The sequence below is a fragment of the Haemaphysalis longicornis genome, unplaced genomic scaffold (genome assembly GCF_048455015.1).
Source record: "Haemaphysalis longicornis isolate Haplotype H1 unplaced genomic scaffold, Haemaphysalis longicornis Haplotype H1 scaffold_4, whole genome shotgun sequence".
In the NCBI taxonomy this organism is placed as follows: Eukaryota; Metazoa; Arthropoda; class Arachnida; order Ixodida; family Ixodidae; genus Haemaphysalis; species Haemaphysalis longicornis.
In genome coordinates, this window is record NW_027526361.1 from 104,316,029 (window position 1) to 104,341,765 (window position 25,737).

Here is a 25,737-nt window from a genome sequence, read left to right on the forward strand (position 1 = left end):
TGCTATTCGGGATGGTCTCCAAGGGCTTGCATCGACAGTAACCACCGGCGTGAAACTGGAATTTACACGGACTCAACGACAGCGATACGCGATCTACGTTGCGTTGCGTGTATTCACGCGATCCTGGACACATACCCATGCCCTATGCGTGTTTTGTGTGTTCGCCGGGACATGCTTCCTGCCCACATAGCGGTGGATCGCGCCTGTCAACGTATAGACCTTCCACGGCCGCTACCACTTTTTCCGGTGTCCACCCTATAAGAACTGCTAGTGGAAAAGGAGAACCTCCTCCGCGCCGCGCGTGCTTTACTTCCACCGCGTGGAACTGACCTCCCCAGTGGGCTCGCTCGCTGGGAGGAGGTCCTGCTGCGGAGGCTTCGAGTTGGGGTGGCCTTATCCCACGGAGCAAGTGCCTTATCCCCAGCAGTGACCCATGCTTGGCCGGCCCGCTACCACGTACCGTTTGCGGACACCTGTCCCTTTTGTACGGTCCCTGCCTCCGAAGCGGACACGAGCCACCTTCTATGGACCTGCCCTGCCCTTCAAACCTTTCGTCTGCAAGACCTGATCTACAGCGGTGGATATATATGGGGCTCTCAGTACCGGTCTCTGCTGACGTTTCTGCGTGAAACCAATGTGATGCTGTACATATTACTCTTATGCCATAGGGCAAACTCTCGCAAAAAAATAGTGTTCGTGCAGTAAGCGTCCCCCAAATTCCCACAATATCTCTCTCTTGTCTAGCGGTTGCATTGCTTAGACGGAAAAGCGTTCGCAGGTGTGCGGTCGTGCTGCTGACCGCTGGGCTAGTCCCCCAGCGCAGAAATTAAGTGCTTACAACACCATGGTTTTACGCTGTACGAATGAAGTTTCGGTTCAATTTAATTCCGTCGTTCCTATATTAACTTCACTGACTCCTCTCCCACCTCCAATTGGCCTGACGTTTTTCTGCTAGCGTACCAGCCAGCGAAATGTCGCATGTGCGCTTCTGTGGCACGACTTGGACTTCATCATCATCATCATCCCCACCAGCCTATCTACGCCCACTGCAGGGCAAAGGCCTCTCCCATTATTCTCCAATTACCCCGGTCCTGTGCTACCTGCGACCAATTTATCCCCGCCAACTTCTTGATCTCATCTGCCCATCTAACTTTCGGCCGCCCCCTGCAACGCTTGCCTTCTCTAGGGATCCACTCTGTTACTCCTAATGACCAACGGTTATCTTGCCTTCGCATTATATGCCCTGCCCACGTCCATTTCGTCTTGTTAATTTCTACTAGTATGTCCTTAACACGCGTTTGTTCCCTGACCCACCCCGCTCTCTTCTTGTCCCCCAATCATCTTCCGTTCTATTGCCCGCTGAGGCGTTCTCAATTTAAGTTGAACCCTCTTTGTGAGCCCCCAAGTTTCTGTCCCGTAGGTGAGTGCCGGTAAGATGCAGCTGTTATACACTTTCTTCTTCAGGGACAATGGTAGGCTACCGTTCATTATCTGAGAATGTCTGCCGTATGCACTCCACCCCATTCTTATCCTTCTAATTATCTCTGCCTCATGGTTCAGATCCTAGGTCACAACTTGGCCTAAGTAGATATATTCGCTTACCACTTCCACTGCCTCGCCAACTATCTCAAATCGCTGCGCTGTCCCGAGGTTATTTATCATTACTTTGGTTTCCTGCATATTAATTTTCAGGCCCACGGTTCTACGGTGCAGCGCTGGCGTAGAAATAGAGCATCCGCCTCGCATGCAGAAGGACCGTTGTTCGAATCCCGCTGCCGGACCATTCCAACCGGATTAAAAAGCAAAACAAAAGAAAATCCGCGTATTCATGGAATTGCAGATTTGGGTTTTGGGGTGCGGCCTGACTCCGGCGACAATGCCTGTAACGCACTCCCTCGCCAGAGCAGGATTGGCCACCCTCGTTTAGTAACGGCCACAACCTCCCATGAATACGCCAATTTACTTGGTCTTATAGCTTGATAAAGTTTACAAACCAACCAACTAAAGGCGCATTCTTCCTGGCACAAACGTGCCATGCTGAGTTTCAATTGAGCAAACGAATTGCGACGACCTGCCGGCCGCCGGCCGACTAAACTCTGGGCGGACTGATTCTGTCGGAGGTTCGGCAAGCCGTGCAGTAGCCCAGACAAGCGAAACCACCTTTTCTTGACGTCATACGAAACATCATAGAAAATCGACGAGGATGCAGAGAGGAGGACAGCATTTCCGAATTCATTTTTCTACTGAATAAAGTCGCGTAAACGCAGCGAGAGCGGTCGAAACATAACGCAAAGACTCCAGACTACAACTTGCGCTAGTAATCCCGAAATGTTTACAAATCCCTTCAGTGTCCCTTTAAGTATGAAATGATCTTTTGTATCTTGCTCTTTCTTTTTCCCACATCAGTGGGCAGCGCGTGCGCACGGTGTTACCAGTTTATCAAACATAAATTCTTCGCGCTATTTTTAAACTGCCGCTTTCCGGTTTATTCGCTATCAGCGTCGGCTAAATGTTCGCAGATGGAGCCACAGGTTCTGGACGATCCTGTCTTCATCGACTTGAATAGACCGCGCCGATTTTGATTTCAACATTTCATAGCGTTTATGCATTTCACACAGACTAAGATAACACTGGCAGCAGTTACAGCTTGTTTGTAGAACTACTATATTTATTTGAAGTTTACTTTCCTTTACGATCGCTTAATTATACTCTTTCCTAATGCATTAATAGCAGGATCGACCTGCGCCAACCACTAAATGTGGTGTGAAAGATTGAGCGGCGGGGGGGTGGAGGGGGGGGGGGTTACAAAAGAGGCATTTGCCCCCCCCCCTCCCCAAAACCACACCAGCCCTTGTCTTCTCCCCTTTGCCATCTCCCTCTAGCCCGTCGATGCAACGTGTTTGCACCCTCAAAACAAAATACTGCCGACGCCCACGTGCGAAAGCAATTATCCATTATCTAGCACCAAGTTAATAAGCAGTGCTATAGGCTTTTGCCTGACCGGTTGTGTCGCGATGTTCGAACGTATGTCCTTACAGAAATTGGGTCTGCCTTTTTCAACCTCCCATGAGGGGGACGCGTGTGTGGGGTAAATCCCCTTAGAACATTTCAATTCAGATTGCCTCATAATCTCGGTGCCTTGTGATCTCGGTGTCCCATACCCTACCAATCTGCTGAACCCTTCCGGGATTTTTTTTTCGACTTTAAGGTTCAGTACACAGAAGGCCACAGAATTTTTATTTTTAGTACAGTGAATCTGTTAGCCTCTCGTCGGTCGGGATTTTTCTGGAGTCCGCGTGCAGAGAGGATATCCGCGGAGAGTAAGAAACAAAGAAAAAGAAAAAGGGAAGCCGAGAATGAACCCGAAGAAGCCGATCACGTGCTCCGGAAAAAAGAAAACAAAAGAAAAAGCAAGCCAAGAAAGCTACACCACAATCACTGGCATGCCGTTCAATGTAAAAGAGGACGCCTTCCTCTTCGCCGGTGGGAAGAGGACCACGCGAACATGAAAGCTCCAAGGTCATGCCACGAACTCGTGCAAAGCAGCGACAGATCACGTGGACACCACCGGCGACCAAAGTGTAGCCAGAGGAAGGGGCCATGCAGATAAAACACAAGTTTGGTTCATTCGGAAGATTGCCTCGTTAAAATCATACAGGAACCACTTTTAACGCACACCTCGCTTAAATAAGCTATATAATTAGGAAAAAAATTACACCATCTTCCCGTAGGGGAACCCTGAGTAGTATGCGAAGCAGGCATAGGGTCGATTGAAGTGCCCATTAGTTTTCAGTTCGTCGCTTCCGCGATGTTGAGGTACGTAGCTACCGTTATATTTACCGTTTGGTTTCCATGGTAACACCACACTTTTCACTTACCGGAACTACGAAATGGGAAATTGCGCTGACCCCATGGTTGTTTCGCATACTACTCAGTGTTCCCCTACGGGAAGATGGTGTAATTTCCTTGGGGGGGTATTAGAGTGGAGAGGCCTTAAAGAGAGAGAGAGAGACGTTGTACGTGGTATGAGTCTGTCTTTATTTAATCATTATCATCATCATGTTCAACGTAGGTGACGTCGAGCTGTGGTTAGAGTTCCGCTTTGATTATGACCGCCTTATGGTCTGTGAAATGTAAAGTCAAGGGCTGTAGAAGTGGATGAACCCTAAATTTGCTAGAGATGAGGTCGATGCACGTTCCCCGGATGGTTGTGGGCTGTTGTAATCATGGCCCGCCGAGACTCGCCGACGCACGCCGCTGCCGACGACGATGAAACGTCGAAGGCGCGTGAAGCGTGCTCGTCTCGTGCCGGCCCAGGAAGACACCGGCAACACTGCCGCTCCAGGAGCCATAGAAGGGTAAGAAACCACCGGGCGTTCAGCAAGCCGAGCATGCGCGGTTGGGGTGTGGACGGCGCAACAAAAACGACAACGACAAGGGAGGGACATAGCCCCGACCATGAGATGCTTCACATCTAAAAAATGGTATGGCCATGCGACCCACTAGCTCATTTACAGCAACAGAACCTATGATGTCCAGAACCTATGATGTCATATGCCCAGCTGTGCGATTGGCTCAGGCCGACAAAAGCAAACGCAAATTAGGCAGGGCATTCATTTTACAGCAGTAAGAATGGTGGGGTAAACAATCAAAGTTACAATTATGCACATACACAGAGAAGTACCGTTGTGCACTGCTGTTGGTACTGGGCGCACTATGCTTGTCTTAGCTGAACAGCAGTCCGCCGCTGTGGAGTTGTCTTACACGACACCGGTCCATTGGCGTAAGCGACGTTGTCTTACGTTACCCTGTTTGTAGAGCATAGCCCATGCTTCACGAAACGATTACTTTCTACTTCAACAGAAACAAGTCAGGTGCAAATTGGGTCAAAAACAAAGCAACGGCGGGCAGCTGTCCGCGGCTGACTATGGTAGCGCCGTCTGGGAGGTCTGACGATAAGCAAGGCTGCAGAGCCTAATGACGAACTGAAAGTTCGTTCATTAGAGCCGTCACGACGACACACAATTTGGCAGCAGAATCAAAATTCTAACCTAAACTGATTAATTTCTCAGTGAATACGGCATCGTTTGCAGCCGAAAAAGCGCAGAGGGCACTATAAAACACAACATATTTCGAATAAAACATGTATTTTGTCCGCATGGACCCTTTAAGGACATTTGCAACCCCACCTCCGAAGGTTGGCTCCAAAATTTATATCTTACATGATGCTTATCATTGTTAATGTGTACCTATAATTACTGAATGGTGTTATTCCCTGCAGCATTGCATACCATCCACCCTGCCCGTCAGACGGCTCCAGCATGACTCCAATTGTCACCATTTGACGAAACGAATGGGCTTCATTTTTCTCTAAGCTACCTTGCGCATGATCTGCGTTACGCTCGAACAAAGATTTGAGCTATGTTTTTGCTGGTTTCATATGAATTCGTCTTGACACAGTGCGAAAAGTGGCGGTCATGCTCGCTTACTTTTTAGTACGAAAGCGCTTGTGTACCTAACCTTATATCCCGGATTTTCGCGGATTTAAGCCTTTCCACTGATAACTGACCAACGCCGCTGAATCTGTGGGGGGGGGGGGGGGGGGGGGGCGAAGGTAAGGCGTATGTGCTTGCCTGTCGTGAGGCCTAACATTACACTTTGAGATCTACTGTCGTCAAACGGTGCCCACAGCTCGGCAAACGAGTTTGACGTTGCTTGGCAGTTCGTTAAGCTTAACATGCATTAGGGCTACGAAGCGTTAAGCCTTACCATGCGCTTAAGTCTAACCGTCAAGCCTAAACATATAGGCTAAACAATGAGGCCTTTCGGTTCTACCTGCAAGCGCGGGCACGGAAAAGTCCGGTTCCAAAGCTCCAATGCCCATTGTCCATTTTCTTCACATGGCTCCCATAGAATGTCATGGTGAGTTATAAATGTGCGTGGATTGTGATATGAACTACAGTGAACTTCACTCCAGCGTAGACAAATTCGTACAGCCAGAAGGTGGCTGCAATACTCTGCACGAGTGTGCGCAAATGCTGGATAATAAACTAAACGTCAGGCGACACATATTTACATACTTACGTGCGGGTGTGCACCTTCTGCATTTCCCTTCTTATCTGTATCTCTCTTGTGCAGGCGAGCTCTCACAACACTGAGAGTGGCCCTCGAGCAATGGATGCACCTTTGTAGTCCCCGTGGTGTGTGCAGACTCCCATGCCAGGGCAGCTGCCGTATTGGAATGGGCAACAACCGTCTTACCTGGTATTTCCTGTTATTTGAGCTGCAGCATACAATACGTGACTACCTAATATTAATATTATTAGACTTCTTAAATATGAATTTCGTTAAAACAAAACGTGATTCATTATTACCTCAGTGTGCTAAGAAGAGATTTAATTAACTTAAATTTTTTCTACTGTTCTAAGGCTCAGCCTTTACTCCGACAGATTCGTCTGCTATAGGGACGATAGTTCTGCAAATTTGTTTGCACAATGGGCGTCTTCGTCTTCATTTCAACTACGGTGACGATCCGTATGCTGACGAGTGCTCTTAAAAATGAAAGCAGCATTGTGGAGGGGGAGGGGGGCTTTGCAAGCTTTGAAAACGGTTTACGTGCTTTGCACGCATGGACAGCTCCACAAGCAGAGAAGCCAAGCATCACCAAGAAGCACCATTTCATTCTCCACACCGGGTAGGGCGTAAACAAATAACAGCTTTATTATGTTTCACAGCTGAGGCATAAAAGGATCCCAGCATCATCTGCATCTCTCTCCTTTAGCAGGCATTCTTAAATGTTTCAAAAGGCTCTATCGGCGAATGCGCAACACAGGAAAGTCTATCAAGGCCGTCGTCTCATTTGCGCGCGGTCACGCTGCAGCGCTGATTGCACCGTGTAGCAGTAGTATTGTGTGTGTGTTTGTGCGGACATTGCAAAAAAGACCTGTCACGCATGTATGCTCTCTAGAAAAGCAGCAGCTCTTATCTAGGTAGCTGTTACCAACAACAAGGCCGCTTCGGGCTCACTCGTTTGGGAAAAGCTGAACCTCGAGACTTGCGTACGCTCTAGTCAGCCGCAAAACGCCATTCTGGATCGTGTAGAGCAAGAAACACTGGGTGGTAAGCTGTTTGGATGCCGATGAAATCGCGCCACACTTTTCGGCTACAAATATTCCTACGAAGTTCGAGGTAAAAAGCACACTTCAGGACTTGCTTGGCTTACTTCGTGTTCACGGCCGCGCTAGAATGATCAGTGGTTGGCGCTGCGAAGAAGTGGGTAAGAACTTTGAAATGCAGTCCCACATGCTCGTTCTGCATCTGTCCAACAAAGATAATCTCGCTTGCTCAATGTATCGCTTGGTTAGCACAATCTATCATGAATTCAGTCAGTCATTCCATCATTCATAACCGATTTCTTGAATCAATAAAACTATAAAATTTTTGTTCTCCGCCCTGAATAGGTTATAGGCGTTCAATGATAAGGTCCATCAATGACATACAGTTCAACACACTGAAATGACGTCTTGGCTATAAGGTGTGCCATTTAGTAGATGGCTAACAGAAGGGGTACCTTAATGTACACCGATCGGTACACATGGGTAAGCCGCAAGCTCAATCCAAAGCACCAACTTCCTGCGAAGCAGCAGTAAGAATCGTCCACCATTCCACAAAGTCAAGCTACGAACATAAGCATCAATTGACAGAATCGATTAGCAGATCTTTTAAAAACCCTTGAGAATGTAGGGAATACATCTTAACCACATTTTTTTTTGAGGCAGTGCCAATGCCTAGGTCGAAGCGCCAACCACCAGCCGTTCTACTAGAATGAATGGCACAGACTCAGCAAGCGAAGCTCATTGAGCGAAAGATAAATGCGAAGCTCTAAGCCGTGCAATCTGAACGAGCAAACCTTGTCTCTGCTTTCGAGGCAAAAGTTGAAAACTCGGGTTTCGTTCGACGACTTGCTCATTTAGTTCTGCCTCTCTTCACGAAACATGTCCGAGTCGCCACGTATCTTGGAATGTCACTCCAAGGACACATGCAGCATACACGGCATGGTTTTATCAGAAAAAAAAAAAAACACGAGAGCTGTGAAATATCGTCTTGCTGTTGTAGCTTATACTGTATATGACGATGATGAAAGAAGATGATCCTAAAGTTTGAAGGTTGAAGCGACAGTTTGACACCAAATGTGGAAGAAGATACGCGGCGCAGTTTTTTCTTCTTTTTTTGCCGCAACAAGGACACACCGAAGGAAGAGTAAAGCAGTCACAACACTAAGACCCCATAATGGCACCTTTGGCTACACCTTTTTGACAAAAAAAAATACGGTAACATTCTTTTCGAAAGAGAAGGTCAGTCGTTAGAGCGAGTCATCTGGTGTAGCATTAAGCTGCCGGGCCAAGGAGCATATATCACAGATATACAGTGACTACCAACATGAGTGAGCGTGTGTGTGTAAGTGTGTGTGTGTACGATGCGCATGATTCGCATACTTTTTTCTTGCCTAAATCTTACGCGGAGAAGTCATACCCATGAGTTCCATTGTGCACATTGGAATGCGTTATTACATGAGTCGAAGTGATTTGCCTTTCTGTAGATGCTGCTTTTTGTTTTGTTTCGCTTTTCACCCACAGAACTGAAAAAGTCTTTCGAAAGGTGCTACGCACAAGACAACAAAGAACGTTTCTACACTGCGGGAAAAGAAACACACAACGGCGCTCCATTGCCATCACTGTAAATCCACCGGGTATTGTCCTCAGCACAGGTGCATTTCCTTTGAGGTGACAAATGTTCACCATAAGCGTCCGTGTTGTCTTTACTGAAGGGAAATACTTGTGTGATGATGACATAAAAAAAGATCGAAACAAGCTTTACGCGGCATCCCTCAAGACTCTGCTTGACTTGGGAGTCTGTTCTTCCTGCTCCTGCATCCTTTCCTATTGTTTCCGTTTTCCCTTGGTCCGCACGATCGAAGCTCATGGAAGGTTCGACACAAGAAGGGTTGCTTGTCGTCGCCGAAAGACATCACGGGGTACGGCGTAGGTATCGTCCCACGGAGGACGGCGAAAATAAAACTCCGTGCAACGCAGCGGAGAAGAGCAGTTTTTGGGTGAACAAAGCACAAAACACGGGGATGCTCGGCCTCCAGACGCATTTTCATCTATAGAAGCACAGCCCCTCAATAGAGTACGTGCACGTGCTGTACAACAACCAACCACACATTCACTCTTCCACTGCTGCAAACAGTCACCTTGTCGCAAACACCCACAGAAGCATGTGCTGGCTTCCAAACCAGATGCCACTGTTGGCACCCACCACATCCAACATCGTCACTTAATTCCCCGGCGAGTCGTCAAGTGTAGATAAATTCGCTGAAAGCACACAATCGGGGGTAAAGAAGAAAAATAAAATGAGCTTTGGTTCAGTCGGTTTCCCCGTAAAATCGGGCAGGCGACCGCCGTGGTTCGGGCTCAAGACTGGACAGAACTTCAAAGCAGGAAACGCACAGTGATGTTCCAGTCGACGTCATTGCAGTAGAAGCAGCGAGTACGTTCAGCAAAAGTTCTTGAGGCAGGCCACATCGTCCAACACATGCTTAGCGCTGGTCAAAAAAGCAGGTTGCTCTCGGAGCCAAAACACAGCAGGTTGGGAGTTAGCCAAGGGTGCTAAAACACCTGCTACCATCCATTCACTCCATCGAAACTGCCGCCTGGTGCAGCGGCATGGATGCTTCGTCGGCTTCTCCCTTCCTGCACATTTCTTCAGGGTCAGGGATGTGTGCGGGATACAGAGAAGGCCCCACTTTGTGATAGTATATGAGCCGACCCGAAGAGGGATTGAAGCAAGCGAAATTGTTGCAAAACTCTTGCTCTAGACGATGCTTTCCACATTATCTTCGTCATCCTCAGGTATGTCGCTCTCCTCAGGAATCTCTTCGAGCGGTGAGGCGACGTCGGGCAGCGGCTCAGGCTTGATGGCCGTGTTGCGCACGCAGGGGATGAAGAAGGACATGGCACCCGACACAATCAGCATGGTACCGGACACGAAGAAAGGGACGTCGTATGAACCCGTCATGTCGAACAGGCTGCCTGCATCATTCGGTGAGGGGAACAGGGGAGTGAAACGAACAAAGCAAGTCAGACTCAAGAAGCATGATGTAGAAATTGGTCCAGTAAGTATGGTGCACAGGTTGAATCTGCTTCCTTTGCTGAACAGTCTACACATATTTTGATGTGACCAGAGCTCTGGAGGTGTTTTTCTGCTAGCGGGTTGGGACATAGCTGGGCATTCAGCATGCCATAGCGGGTGAAACCAGTTCGTCTGTGGCTAATGTATTAGCACCTTGCGAATGTAAGAAAAGCTCAGCTAAATGATTTGTATCCACGCATCGCTTCTATGACTCTTCTTGGGGAATAATGTAGTAGATTATTACGGATTGGTTGACATGGATTCAAACACAAGCAGCCTATCTCGTTCATAACCAACTTGACAGAACATAAATATGGTACACAAAAGACGAACGGCTTTCGATTTGCAGCTCCCGTTTCGGGTACGCACTGAGCGAGCAAACACGACTATTACCGATTATACCGCCACCACTAAGAACCTGCTGCTGAACAACGAGATGTTACCGCAGGCCCCAACAGAACCGGGAAACCATGCACCCAGAAACAGGTGAGCTCAACTAAACAGCCAAGTTGACATTGTTGGTTGGATGCCACTCTACTTTGAATCACATCTGCCGCAATTTATTTTTATTTTATTTATACATTGACTCCCTTAAATACAGCCTCTAGCGCCAAGCCATTGAATGCGTGATACCGAAATCTTAGAGTTGGCCGACAATGACGACATATTTTTCTCCTGCAGTGCGATGCATTTATTACTAGTTGGTATTTTGTTTTGTTCTTTTTTGCAGCCACCGCTGGCGGTAAATAAATTTAATAGAACACAAAACAAAAGCTTCTTACCTGCGAGGGGAGGCCCAACCATGCAAGCAGCTCCTCTGCACAAGCTGAGTAGGCCAAACGAGTTTGTAAGATTGTCAAGTCCGAACAGCTCGACGAGGATAATTGATGTTAGCAGAATGTAGGCGGCTGAAAAGAAAAAAGGAAGGCGATGGGGTGAGAACGAACATAGCGTCGAGTACACGCTTTTATTTACAATTGTCATCTGCCTTATTCCCACAAATGTGACGGATTAGGTACGCTGCACTGCGCACCCCAAAAATTTCAATGGACCACTCACTTGTAAGGTATCTTTGTCACCCTCCAACATAATTTATCATGCACTTTTGTGCTGATGATGTTGTTTTTAAAACGATTATGTCATCATCAAAATTAGAAAAGATTCTGTATGTGGAAGAAAGCTTCATACATTTAAAGTTTGGTGGATAAGATCACCTCAAACATTCGCCTTTTTTTAGAATGCATCCAAAAGGAATAAAAGTCAGTAATATATGGCACTAATCCTGTGCCAGATGCATTTTCACCACTCTCACAACACTGCAACAGACCATTTGTCATGCATGTTTGTAACTGTAATCTGGCATGTAATTTATCATGCATTTTTTGCCATGACTGTTGCAATTGAAATCGCTGAGTAATAAATAAAAACTTGAAGGCGTGTTGTACGTGGAAGAAACCTTAACACATTTAAGAGGTGTGAGAGAAAATTGTTCAAAACGCTTGCCTTTTCTGTTTCAGAATGCACCCGAAGCGAATACCAGTAAATTATGTAGCCCTAATTTTGTGACAAATGCACTTGAACTACTCTTAAAACACTCTTAAAAGTTATCCTTGCAAGAAATCACGCAAAGTGAATGCCAGTCACAGGGACAAAATTGAGCCAATTCGGCAAACTGCGACGCCCATAGTATAATTTTATTCAGAAATTTGTTTTCTGTGGCAATAACTAGGCCATAAAATTTGTAGAATTGATTCATGCGGGGGCACTGCAGACCCGCAAGAGCTTTTAGGAGTAAAATATTGCTTGCAATCTGAACTGCGACTTACCAACGATTAGGCCGAATATCATGCACGTTGCCACTGTAGCCGGGTAGGAGTAACAGAAGGGTATAGCGAAGACGGCAAGGCCGCTGAGGCAGAGGGAGAGGTTGTTCAGCAGCAGACAGTTGATCTGCGGCAGGTCTGAGAGCCAGCCAAAAATGAGACGTCCAATCATGTTCGTGATGCCGATGATCGATAGCAGGAAGGCTGCCTTGTCCTTGTCGATGCCTTTGAGCACAGCCGAATCAGCGATGTACATGAAAGGTATGCAGAAACCCATCATGCCCACGATGTTGGAGACACAGACTAGCGCGAAGGCGGGGTTCTTGAGCAGTTCCATGTCAAGCATGTCACCCAGGGTGTCCGTCATGGAAGCTGGCAACCGCAGGCAGGGCGGGCAGAAGGAACCCGCCCCTGGCTTGCCGTCCGGAAGATCCACACCACTTGCCGCGGGAACCGTGTCAGCCGCCGGGATGGTCAGCACGCTGGCGACGTAAGAACGGACGTCACCCTGCGAGAGGCGGTACTCTGGGAGGTTTCTCACACTGCCGCTGTAGAAGATGTCCTTGCGGTACATGGGGCGGGCGATGTCCTTTTTCTGAGACTTCTGTATCTGGCGTGGCCCACCAGCCACAGTCTCCTGAGAAACGCGCTTCCACACTTCACCTGAGGTGGCGAGCCGGCCGTGCGGGCGGCTCCCCGAGTACACGTAGCCGCTTGAGGACATGCGTGGTGACGAACTGTTCCTCCTCATTTCGGTCCCCATCGTGATGTTGGACAGGCACAGCTTGGTGGCGCTCCTGGACGACATGATTCCCTTGCGCTTGGCGAACTCCTGGATTGCCGATATGGCCGACGGTGCGTTGGGGCCGCCGTTGGCGACGTGACCGTTGGGTGCCGGCTGACCGCCGGTTGTCTGGCCGTCGGGCTCAACGGGTATCATGAGCGTTGTCTCCGTGGCCGGCTTCTCCTCCTCCACGAGGGGCAGCGCTCCCGTTTCCTTCTCGGCCGGCTGATCTGGTTGTTCTTTGGGCTGTTCCTTGGAGTCGCTGCTGCCCTTGCCGGAGTCGCCAGACTCCTCGTTCTGGTCTTCCTTGGAGCCCATGCGGGATGGCCGGGCCTCCTCGATGGGCGAGAGGGTGATGACGGGCGTGTCCATGGGCGACTTTCCCCACTGGTCAAGGTAGAGCGTGGAGTGGACGCCTGGCTCGGTGTTGAGCAGTAGCTTCTGCCTCTTCTCCACGGTCCCGTCCGCGTGCTGCACCAAGAAGAACTGGCTGTTGCAGAGCGAGTCCTGCCGCTGTCGCTCTTTCTCTTCCCAGATCCGCTGCAGGAGGGGCTTCGTGTGCGGACTGTCGGACGCCAGCAACGGCCGCATGAGCGAGCCGAACACGGCGCAGTTGAGCGACAGGCCGGCCAGGATCATGAGCGCCCCTTTCCAGTTGAAGACGGTGAGCAGGTACTGGCAGAAAGGGGCGAACACGAACGCGCCCATGCCCGAGCCACAGACGGCGATGCCAGTCGCCAGAGCGCGCTTCTTGGAGAAGTACTGGTTCACGCTCACGATGGCCGGGAGGTAGATGAGGCCGAAGCCAATACCTGCGAATCGACGAGAACCGATGCGGGACAATATGGGCATCATCTAAACGGAAGGTTCAGGTGAAAAGAATTTTTACGAAAACTTTTTTTCAGTTATGAGCTCGACAGAAATGGATATCACTTACACTACCTTCGATACGACATACATTTCACTTTTTTGGTGGTTATCACTGATATGGTTCTTGGGCCTAAGAGCATATTTTGCCCTGCATTTCTACTTCCAACACTTGGAAGCTTGGTTATCCCCTCTGAATACCCCATTCACAATGAGCTGTAGTGACTGGCTGGCGGCTACTAAAAATTTTACTCTTGCGCCCCAACTATATGTGACAGTGTGCTGAATACAGAAGTTTAACAAGAATGTTGATTTGTTTTCCAATGTGATAAGAGTCAAATACCTGTGTAATTTAGAATTTTGTGAAGTGCTCATTTATCACTATAATTCCTGACAAGTTACCTTAACTGGCATCAGTTCATGAAGCTTCACTTAATCAAATATTCCACGAGACGTTGGTGTGGCATATAAAGGAAGTGCTGCCGAATTAAGAAAAGTTTTTTCACCGGCAAGGCATTTGATAAACAAGGAAATGCCAATTTTCCATTTATGTGACTGCATCTGAGCGAATGATAATTTACATCATTTACAACTTCATGATGGAAATATTTTCTACAGCTGTATGCGATTTAAGCGCAATATAAACCATAACTGCATCAGTGTGCACGCACCATAACCGGCTTAGTATATCAAAGTTCGTCGTGCATGGCAAAGGTGAGCCCCACAGTTTACTTAATTTTTTTATTCTAGAAGTCAGCCTGAAAAATCCAAGACCTTAATGAACTTTGCATTAGAATTGTTTTCCGTTGCTCAGAATAGCTATATTTATCCAGGGTTGCAAGAGGACCACTAAACCAGGTTAACACCCCTGACTGCATTGAATGCCCTTTTTTTTCTTTTTCTTCCATTTACATACACTCACACATGCAAAGGCTAGTTACAATGTCTCATAGCATGATGCTTCAGACATGAGCACATCTTCTGACCATCATAACACCCCCCAACATACTTTTCTCCGAATAGAAGTGTCCTGCTTACACTGATCAGAATATTGACCGAAAAACAACTACAGGCAGAATGTACTAGAAATTGTCATCTTCACATGCAAAGCATTTCACTAGTTAGATTTATAAAAATTTTGGGGGTACGTATACGCTGAAGCTACACCTGCGATATGACGCGCACCGTAGTGGGAGGCTGCGGATTAATTTCGAGCACCTGGCATCTTTAACATGCGCCGAAATCTCGACGCACTACCACAGCCGGTATCACACCCCCATTCTTCGGCTCAGCAGCTCAACGCCTTAGCCACAGTTACCTACCACACAGATATCCCTAGATAAGAATCCATCGATCCTTACACAAAACAAGCCCTGTAGTGTGTGCGTGGCACTTCTTACATCGATGGCAGTGGCTATTATGACATATTCCAGTTCACTTGTGATATGAGGCCAGAAAGCCAGGTGGGAAATTGAAGCCTCAATTAGCACCCAACGGAAGCATTACATCGACCACTCTACGACATACCACTGACGAAGTACAAAACGGGGTAGTGTGCCCATCCTTACCGGCCATGACCCCAAATGTGACCATGAGGCTGCCCACATCTTGCACGATGGTGCTGAGCAAGAAAGCGATGCACGCCACCACGCTGCCACCGATGCAGACCGCCCGACAGCCATACCGGTTGGTCAAGGCGCTCACCAAGGGCCCTGCAATCAAAGGAAACACTTGAGCACCCTACCTCTACATCATGCCACAAACTGAGGCACTTCTTTTTAGCAGCAGAGCTGTTGTAGCTGGCCGCAATGTGTGGCGCGTAACGCATTAAAATTAACAAGAAAATGCCGAGCGCTTGTGAGCGCGTGCCTCGCGGTTTTAGCAAAAAAAAAAAAAAAGATGGCGAAAACAACGAAGAGCGCCTCGCGTTGCCTAGCAACCAAAAACGCCACAGATGGTGCAACACCTACTCCACGGAACCTCGACGCGACTCTGGGAACGCCGCGTATGCGTCATGCACGTACGCGCCGCCGCTGCGCCCTGTCGTCAAGCGCTTGTGCGCATGATCAAGCGCTACCGCACAGTAGCGCTACTGCTACTGCACAAGCGCTACGGCTTGACATGAAGAACACGACGATATCGATACATATGACGATGATTACTACTAGCACAGTCAAAGCGACGACGAAACATTTAAATAAACAAATGCAAACATTCACAAATGAGTGGTGGTGTGCCATTCTGTGCTCGCGCAGAAAGAAATCCTGCAGCTTCGCTATGGTTCAAGTCTTGACTTCGCTTCGCCAGTTTTTTGCGAAGACAATTTGCGTATATTTCCCAATGCTTTCCCTTCAAGGTCGATCCACATGACGGACCGTGCTCGCGGTCCGATCGGTTACGTGGTGCTACATCACGGCGCCCCGCGTTCCGATCCAGCGCAGAGCGCATCCACACGGCGGGCTGAGCGGACCGCCAGTGGCCGTACATCTCAACTCTCAAACAAGAAGGTTGAATGCAGGCGCCGTTTGGCCGCGAAAATATGTTGAAACTCACAACCCGGTACGAAACATTTCATCCCCACGATAGCAGCCCCCCGCATGCAGGACGGGCGGGCGCGCTCACGCAGTGGCCGGCGTCGTTCGCACGATGGCGACAGGACCAGCATATCGTTTACTGCCGGACAAGCGCTCAGGGTACTATAAAACACAAATCTTTTCAAGCAGACTCGTATTTTGTCTTTTAAAGAAAACAAGTCCACGCAGGAGAATGCAGCCCACATTTTCGCACGGCTTAAGAATTTTATAACCATGTGTGGTTTTTACAGAATTAGCGAAGCTGTTGAGAAAATGCACATGAGATAAGCTTCGGGATGAAATGAGACTACCATAACTGCGCTGACGTGTTGCGCCATTCTTTTCTTTTCCGCTTCTCGCGAAGCACCGCATCCCCACCTAAGATCAAAACTACAAGTTTGCAATCAAATGTTACAACTCCACCGCCACCGATGCGTTATGAGTGTTTAATGGGTACGATGGCACAGCATAACTGTTCTACACAACGACATCCGTACCTGCGCTGAGGTAGCATCCTGAGAGTAGCGATCCAACCCAGGCCACGGTACCCTTGGGCGCCTTGAAATGGTCCACGAACTCCGGGAAGAAGATGCCGAAGGTGTACGCGATGCCGTCGACCACCATGTTGCAGAGAAACGAGGCGGCCACGATCATCCACCCCCAGCCGCCATCCGGTGGTTCAGGAATGGCTGCGTAGAACTCCTCCGGGTCCAGGGCACCGTCCGCTTCGTCGACGTCCTCGTCGGGAGCTGTTGCCGATGCCGCCATCAAGGCTGCGGCCGAAGCTGGTGAGAGAATGGATAGCCATCGTGAATGTAAGATATGCGCAGTACGCTACGCTCCACACAAGCAATGCATGCCTCTAGGCCAACCAGACAGGCACACCAGCAGGCTCAATGTGCCGGCTTGCATGCATTTATTTGTGAAAGAAGTCCCTGTGACATAAAAGATACAACATTGAATCCATCTCACGCTGAAATGCGAGTGTATTTTGGACCGACCAGCAAATGCCGCCGATGCGGTTTCTCGGTGATAGAAGAAGCCACAGGTAACACATCTGGTAACCAGAAGGATATCCATGATACTGCGCCAACTGATAGGAGGTATACCCGCAAATGCGTGCATCTCTTGTCACTAAAATGAGGTTCGTGTTGTTGGGCGATACTGAAAGGTGTGATGTAAAACAGAACGTGGGAGACTCGCTGTCGAGCTAGAGGACTCTTAAAAGACTGCAAGAAGTGGAAAGACGAGAGTTTCGGAGGTTTCTCGAGAGAACAGTACTGCGTGGCGAGTTGACAGGCGGCGCGTACCTGAGGCCGGTACGACTCGGGGAGGCATCCCCGGGGGTCCGTTGTCCGTGGGTGAGGGCAGGCCGCTGGGAGGGCCATGCTGTGCAGCCGCCGTAGCGACGGTGGCCGCCGATCCAAGGCCCGCGACGCTGCCGGCCAGGGAGGGGCTCGACTGGAGCTGGCCCAGGGTCTTCGAGTCCAGCTCCTTGGACATAGACTCTGCACAGAGAAAAAGGGAAAAAGAGAGATGAGGAGGCTGCACCATTCCCCAGTGCGCGTCAGCTATTCTGCTTATGTGCTTTAAAGGCATTGTGGCTTTCCCTGGTTACACGAATAAAATACTTCTTTACTGCTATATCGGGTTCGCAGCTGTTAATTTGATTTTGTTTTTTTCGTGTTTTGGCACAAATTACTTCTACATTCATACTGGCGACACTTCGTGTGTGCAGGTGTAAGTGACTGCATCCCTAAGAAAGGTTGACTGTTTAATCGCGGTTGCCAAATGGCTCTCTTCTTAGAGCTCCTTTATAGTTTAATTGTAGTTATTTCTTTTTGCGTCGAAACTCGAGTTCAGAAGACTCTTCGTGGCTCTTGGCGGGTTGGTTGGTGAATGGATTGCTGCTCTGTGCAAGAATATATCGCTGATGAGGTCCGGCAAGACGGTATTGCTTTGAGCCTCACAGGATATACGTGCAAGGACGAAGCAGGGTAAAAAACAAAAAAGAAAAGAAACCACGAGCAGCCACTTTTATCGTGTGCATGCACGGCAACTGAAACACGAACACGAGGCGACTTGCTTCGCTCTTCTTTTGCATGTTTTTTTTTCTCAGACGCAAGAGAACAGCGCATGAACGAGTGCACGCTATCGAAGAAAACGCGTCCTATCGGGGTCAAAGGAAGAACAAGAGGACGACCCACTGTTTCCGAGCAGAGAGCAGCGGTGTGGGATGAAAAGCAAAGCGGCGGGGCTTCCACCGATCGCCGCGGACCCTGCTACCGTACTACATGTCGGGTGACTCCAGCCGTGTGAGGACACGTGTTGCCCTCACCGGAGAAAGGAAAGAGCGCGCTGGAGATAAGGTTGTTATTCAAGCGGTCGTAATCTCGGTGTGGCCGGTTTTCAACGGAGCACCTTTTGCCTATCTGTAAGTACACGTAGCTCGGTCCGTACTCGCTTCACGACCAGTATCTCTGCGGGTTTTTTCTTCTTTCTGTTCGAACCTGTGCCCATCTGATCTGAGCCCGCGATTAGATGCATTAGCACTTCGTTCAAACGCGATGCTCGAACAAGATTTCAGATGGTGAAGGACTACTTGAGGCTTAGGAGAAAAATATCTACAAAAGGTGCCAAACTGGCATCGCATACAAAGTTTAGCAGTTGACTGTTATCTCAGCCACTTCCGGTCCACGAAAAGGTTTGGGACAGTCTTGCCGCTTGAAGTGCCCTGGTTAAACTGTCAGAGTCTCAGGCCATTCTTTATATGAAGTGGTGCATGTTGACTTCTTTGACAATGACGTCCCACTTGTGGCAGGTGAGGTCGGAAGACCATTTCTTATTTGTCCACAGTGGTGTCATGTTCGGTTTAAGGGCCACGTCGGCCCCCAGATTTCACCAACGTGCCACAACTTCCTTCACTTGGTTGAGGTGTTTGGAGGGGGGGGGGGGGGGGCAGACGTGGTATTACGAGAACACGTGTGTCCTCGAGCAAGGAAAGTTTATGGGACGAAAATACTGTGTCGGGAAAAAAATATGAAGGGTGTTGGTGTGGGACGCAACAGTGGGAGAGGCAGTGCATGTGATAGTAAGCTGTTACAGTGCTGGAATTCGAGGAATGAGTCAGTGACGATGCTGCCTTGAAGAGTATCATTTAGGCCAGTTTAGTGATGTGCAAACTTTCTTCACTGCGGTACTGCAGTATTACAGTCATTGCAGTATTGCAGGCACCCAGCACTGCAGACAGTGCAGTACTGGCAGCCGCATCCAGGAAGCTCTTCACGTAGTGCCGCAACTGACGGTACATATCGCAGTTTGATTTCCTCCACTTGTTTGCGTTGTCCAATCGGGTGTATTAAGCTAATCAGCAGCAAATATTCCCGTAGAATTGGCACAGATGTAACCTTGAGCAGTGCTGTGACAGCGTGCCTAGCCATTTGACTAACGCTCTATTACTGTCCCTGGGTACTACGCTGGAATCGCACCTGTTAAATAACTACTTTCTGCAACATGTAGCAGACGAGTTGGAGAGAAACACCTCAATGCGGACACCTTCAGCATTCGGGATGACATGCCTAACTAGATGCAGAGCGCTCGCAGCTGTTGTAGGTTCTAATGCTTGTAAACGAGAACGTCTGTCAAAAACGACTTTTTTTGCAAACACTTTGGGTTTGCAAAATGCGGTGATCCGAATGCAGTGATCCTGGCATTCTTGTCATCGTTTCTATGCATGCCTGTGGATGCTAGAGAGAATGAAGTACTTTGTTGGAATAACGGTGATGCTTCATCTCGCCTTGTGTGCGTAAGTGACCATCTCATACTACTAATACGATTTTCTCAATGCTCCTTACAAGCCCTCTTCTCATCCCACTGTCAAAAATGATTGTGGAGGTCGGTCATGATGCCACTCATTGCATCAGCAGAGAAGCAGACGTATAGGTCGATGCAGAAGAGAAATATTTGCAAAGTAAATCCGGTAATGCTCCAGCCGCGAAAAAAAATAGTAATGAATTTGCACCCAGATGTAGTTTGAATTTCCACCCAGATGTAGTAGCTGTTAAACACAGCAACATGTTAAGTGCCCCAAAAAGCAAAAAAAAAAAGAACGATAATTTATAATAGCAAGCTTTTCCTTCGGCGTTTGTCTATCACAAGTGTTGATGCAGTTTTTTCAAAGAAAACCAGCTTCAGGTCTCGTCTGTTGTTTTCCGCAAGAATTTCTTTTCAGTCCTTATGCGCGCACGGAAAGGAATGTTGCAAAACATCTCTCTTATATCCTCGGACGTTTACATTTACAATGAATAAGAGAAAACGCTAGCAACGTTCTATCTGGCCTTAAGGCGCATCATGTAAAAGGCATGCAGCCCGTCTTGCAAGTCCGAGCTTGATTACTCATGCAAACATCGCCTGATGTCGTGTTTGCCAGACGCTTATCTTACTCAGCAGAAATCCTTCACTGACAGCTGCCGGCTCTCTCGCTGCCATTGTGCTGTCAATCAAATTGATTTTCACTCGAAAAGGAAATCGCTTGAGACTGCATCACTTTCTTGGAATATCGATTGCAGGCACTTGCAGCAATGCAAAGCACAACTCCTTTAACAAGAGTCAGTAACGTTGATTGGTAAAAGCGTTTAGAACCAGCCACATTACTATACTCATGTTAGTACACATGTAGGCACTCATGTCTGTAGTCAGGTAGTAGTAATAGTAGAATAAACGTTTAGTGGCCCCGACTCTGTAGGAGAGTGGTGAGATGATCTTCTGTAATGGTGTTAAGTCCCGAAATGCGTGCTGTCCAGCTATAACGTAGACAATTTAATCGTGTGTCATGTTTTTAACTCATGTTTCTGTCATGCAACCTGGATACGTTTCGTTTTATTTAGCATGGTCAACGAGAACGTAAGAGCACGTCTTAAAATATACCTCTTGTAGAGGTTTTTCCGCCATTGTCACAGAGTAAACTTAATTGTCATAACCAGGGTGTGGTAAGTGCTAGCGGTGCCAAAGTATGTAAGCGTCCACTCGTTCATAACCGCGAACTTGCAAATCGGTTCGACGCAAAATAAGCATTGATAGGCATTCCATTCTATTGTTATAGCGCCAAGAGGTATTGCAAGTCTGTTCATGAACAGACGCCGCGGCGCACAGGGATTGCTCACTTCAAGGAAAAGCCAGTTCACGGGTAAAAACTTAACCGGCCAAGAAAGGCCAGTACGCAAGAAACAGAACAGACAGGGCGATATGCTAGTTATAAGAATACAGCATCGTAGTGTCTACTTCATCTCTCACGTCCACATATTTTTTTGCTGGTTTCAATGTATTCAAGTTATGAAACGCCCGATTTTCAACACTTCTTCAGTTTATATGTACGTTGAGGTCTTCAAAACTGAAAAGCTGCTTCTTTCCTCTCTTTCACATTCTTCGCAGTGTCAACTTATTGTTTCTACGTTGCCCCGTGCTGCATATCGCAATTTCAGTGACCTACCCTACTTTACCTATCGTATGCCTTTAGCCTCGCGCGCCACGTGGTGGATGGCATAACTGATATAGCGTAATCCAAAACAAGCGACCACGCGCACAGGCCTGTCAAAGTGCCACCTCTACTGCGACTCGGAAGGACCTTTCCCTCACTTTGTGAACCGAGGCTTGTTGGCCTTCCTTATTTAATAAATTCGCTTATACTCCTCACCAAGTTCCAACTAACCAGCAATCCAGGCACCTCAGTCACCAAAAGAAGGTTTCCTTTCCTCCTTTCCTGCGTTATTTTGCAGTTCGCTCCTTTGTTCATGTGACCACTTCAACCCGTAACCATGCACCCTACGTTTTTGCTAGCGGAAGTAACGTCCCGGCATGAGAGAGCCATGGGCAACGGATCTTAAGATATTAACTTCACGCGTTGCTCTTCGAAGTGTGCCAGGAAACGGACATCTTTTCGACTCGCTTATTGTGAGGCAAGGGTTATGCGAAAAACCCATACGCGGTCAAATCCCTAGGAGAACGCCACGTCGATTGCCTCTTGAGCAAATCCTGCGCACAAGTACCGACAGCAGCGATACATCACCGCGCGCGCATCCGTCAAGAGATCAGCAGGGGCCGATAAAAGCAAAAGATCGTTCACCGAGCCGCTTCCTGGACTCCGCTGGCACAGCGAACTTCATCTCGAACGTCGACGCAGCGTGCTACGGGACCTCGGCGGCAGGGCGGCACCGCACTCGGCTTGCACCCCGCCAGGCAAACGCCTGGTCGCTCCCAACTCGAATCTCCGGTGAAAAGGAGTCTTACGCGAGCGGAGCGTAGGCTTTTATGCTGCCCCCTCTCCTCCCCACACTCTTGCATTCCCCCGCGATAAGATAGCCACCGCAAGAGCATCTCCCCCGCACTAGCCGCATGCACGCTTCCAACGGGAGAGATACTCTCCGAAGCGGCTCCTCCGAGCGCGTTTCATTTTCTTGCTTCCTACCTACAGCGAGCGTAGCAGTCCTTACATCACAGCAGCGCAATGTAGCCTTACAATACGTCAGTACGCTGCAATCGCAACGCTAATTGTGGCGCAGAATAAGTTGCGCGCTTTATCCCTGCGAAAACGGGTTCGCCCGTCGAAGGCGCGATGTTGAACACCGACAAAAAATTCCCCGTAGGAAAGTCACAGTTACAGTGAGAGAAGTCTGGCTACTACGATTTCGCTCCGGCGTCGTCCAACCCGTCAACTCTCTGTAAAGGGTACTTCACTGTAAGCGCAGTCATAGTAAGGGAAAGCCAACTCCGCAAGTGCAAGCATGATGATTTTGAGTGTTTTATCCCCGAAACGTGCTTCAGTATGAACAAAACTGGTACTTACGGGTGATTATCTGCAGGTTAACACGTGAGGGTGGTGCGGCAGTATAGAATAATGGAGAAAATGAAACACGTCGAAAGAGGATTGGTTTTAACGTTTCGACCGGGGACCGGCCTTCGTCTTAATAACCCCGCCGGGTCCCCGGTCGAAATGTTGAAACCAATCCTCTTTCGACGTGTTTCATTTGCTTCATTATATTCACCGGTAGCCAAGAAATTGTTTCCCGCTATATATATATATATATATATATATATATATATATATATATATATATATATATATATATATATATATATATATATATATATATATATATATATATATATATATATATATATATATATATATATATATATATATATATTTATATATATATATATATATATATATATATATATATATATATATATATATATATATATATATATTGCTAAGGCCGATGGTAGGAGAGGGCAGACCGTTGCGCTCAAATCGCTTTATTCGAAGGCTGGGCCGGTACGCGGCAAGATGCCGACCAAGCCCGATGCGTGATGATGATCCTTCGAAGAGGAAAGAGAGTCGATGATGATGAGTATTTGCAGGCATGAAGAAGCCATGGTCGCGAACCAGTGGTGCTGATGGCTGCATTCGACCGTGACAAATAACTTCCAGTCACAAACGAGGCTCCCACTGTGCTCACAATACATATATACCGTTACAACGTGAGCTCACTTTGCTTAGCGTCCAGAATCTGAACGCACCGAGTTTTAACTTCTGCACAGGCTCTTGAAAGCAGTAGCCTCAGTTCGGTCGAACTGTCAAAGCGGTGGCGCGGCGTTCTCAGAATTTGAATGAGTACTTTATCGTCCTTTCGAGGCCCCGACTGTTGCATTTCGGCTCTCTTTATACTGTACTGCATAAGAAAAGTCCCGCAGTATCTTGTTCTTGATAATGCCATTTTAGCCAGAACGCCACTTCGACTGTTTGCGGAGTGGTATGGTACAAGATTAATGCACCAAAGAATCACAAGACTGCAAAAGGCAAACCCGTACCTCGCATTTTAGGCAAAAAAAGAAATCTTAAGAGGAATCCACCACTTCAGCTGGCAGATGGAAATGGGGTGCGAGCAAGTGTTACTTTATCGTGGCACGCGTGATGCACGCCGGAGCGAGAATTATCTTCTCCTCCGCTAAGGCGGGTAAGAGCTTCAAGTGCTTTACAGATTGCAACAGCGTTGAATCCTGACGACTAGTCACCATCCCCTCGCTTCGCACGTTGGGTGTTCCTAAGGCCGCGTGAGTTTAGGTAGCAAGAGCGTACGATAACTTATTAATGCATGAGCATCGCCAAATGACCTGGCTCATTTGGCGAAAAAGCAGCGCCCTCTGACAACCGTGGCCAAAAAGCGTGGCCAGAGTCTGTCTAAAATTCCCATAGGCTGCGACGGTCTAGCGACATGCCCACTCAGGTGGATTGAGCAGTAAGGATGACGGCAGCCATGAGCGGCTAATGGCTGATTCACCAATTCCCGTTGGCAGTAACGTCAACATACCCTCCCACACACTTTTTTTTTCAAAACTCAACTGCAAATGATGATAACGATATTAGAAGCCATAAGAGGATGTTTAAGCGCCCTGTAACGTTTGGTTCCATGGTTAGAGTTCCCCTTTCGTTAAGACAAAACTTTTGTCCAGTGATCTTTCCGTTCCATGATACTAACAGACGACAAGTTGGATAAAACTGTGCCCAAATACTGAAATCCCTCTCATACGGGGTTATTTAACGAGGAACGATTCGTACCCAAAACGGGGACGTTAGGAGGCTGAACACCCTACCACGCAGTTCTGTTAGCAGCTTGATTTAGCATTTTTCTCGCCATGAAAACACATTTCGGCCTTAACTGGTTTATTTTCACACCAAAAAAAATTCTTAGGATACCAGATTAAAATGACTTGATTAGCGCATTATCCAAATCCAGATGGGCATCAAGGCCGGATTGCACGGTGGAGGCGTCAGAGTAAGCATTTACGGAACTAGATGTGCCCTATTCCCGGCCATTCAGATGTATCATATTAAAGGAAGCTTTATTGTAATCACCGATGACGTTGTACGCCAATACGCCCCGCAGGAAAGCCAACTTTCTTTGACAACTGTGATGAATGATCATGGGTGAAGTGAAGAAAAAAAAACGCTTCCTGTGACCAGAATCTTTCCTGGGTCCTTCGCGTTCTGAAGCCGGAGTCTATCCGATTGTTCCATTTTGACATGGTCGAAGCGAACGCCAAACAGCAGGTATTGGTGCGTGCCTCTAGAGTAGCACATACTCTGTGTGGGATTGGCCACCAATGAATCCATCACGAGAAAGTTTCGCGCGTTCAGCCATCATCGTCATTAGAAGGAGGGGTGTACGATTTTCTTAGAGTAACCAAACGCAGTGTCCAGAGTTACTGGCAGTGTCTACAGTGCCGTCCGACGGCACTCTAGCTGATCGTTGCAGGCATGGTTAGAGTGCCGTCCGACGACATTCGAATATTTAAGGCTAGGCTAGCACCGGTCGAAAGCGTCTGTCGTTGCAGTGTAGAGTATCTGTCATAGCTTCTTGATCCCAAGGACGGTGGTTCGAGACCGGCTCTTGTCTGTTTTTTTTTCCCATCTCGAAATTGAACTATAATTGTTATGCCG

General features: G+C 48.1%; 1 protein-coding gene across 6 annotated transcripts in view; it reads right to left on the reverse strand.

Moving 5' to 3' along the window:
* Positions 1–6,695: 6,695 nt before the first annotated feature.
* LOC144179217 (monocarboxylate transporter 5) overlaps positions 6,696–25,737 on the reverse strand; it is a 144,649-nt gene continuing 125,607 nt past the window's right edge. For 5 of the 6 annotated variants that reach the window (XM_077707486.1, XM_077707491.1, XM_077707488.1 and 2 more), the window contains exons 2-7: positions 17,549–17,746; positions 16,736–17,023; positions 15,234–15,377; positions 12,018–13,610; positions 10,974–11,099; positions 6,696–10,091 (exon numbers count right to left, since the gene is read on the reverse strand). In XM_077707486.1, the coding sequence (XP_077563612.1) occupies positions 9,874–10,091; positions 10,974–11,099; positions 12,018–13,610; positions 15,234–15,377; positions 16,736–17,023; positions 17,549–17,746 (2,567 nt within the window). In that variant the 3' untranslated portion in view covers positions 6,696–9,873. Of the gene's footprint in view, positions 10,092–10,973; positions 11,100–12,017; positions 13,611–15,233; positions 15,378–16,735; positions 17,024–17,548; positions 17,747–22,359; positions 22,520–25,737 lie in introns of those variants that run through there. The other variant, XM_077707489.1, reaches the window with a different exon arrangement.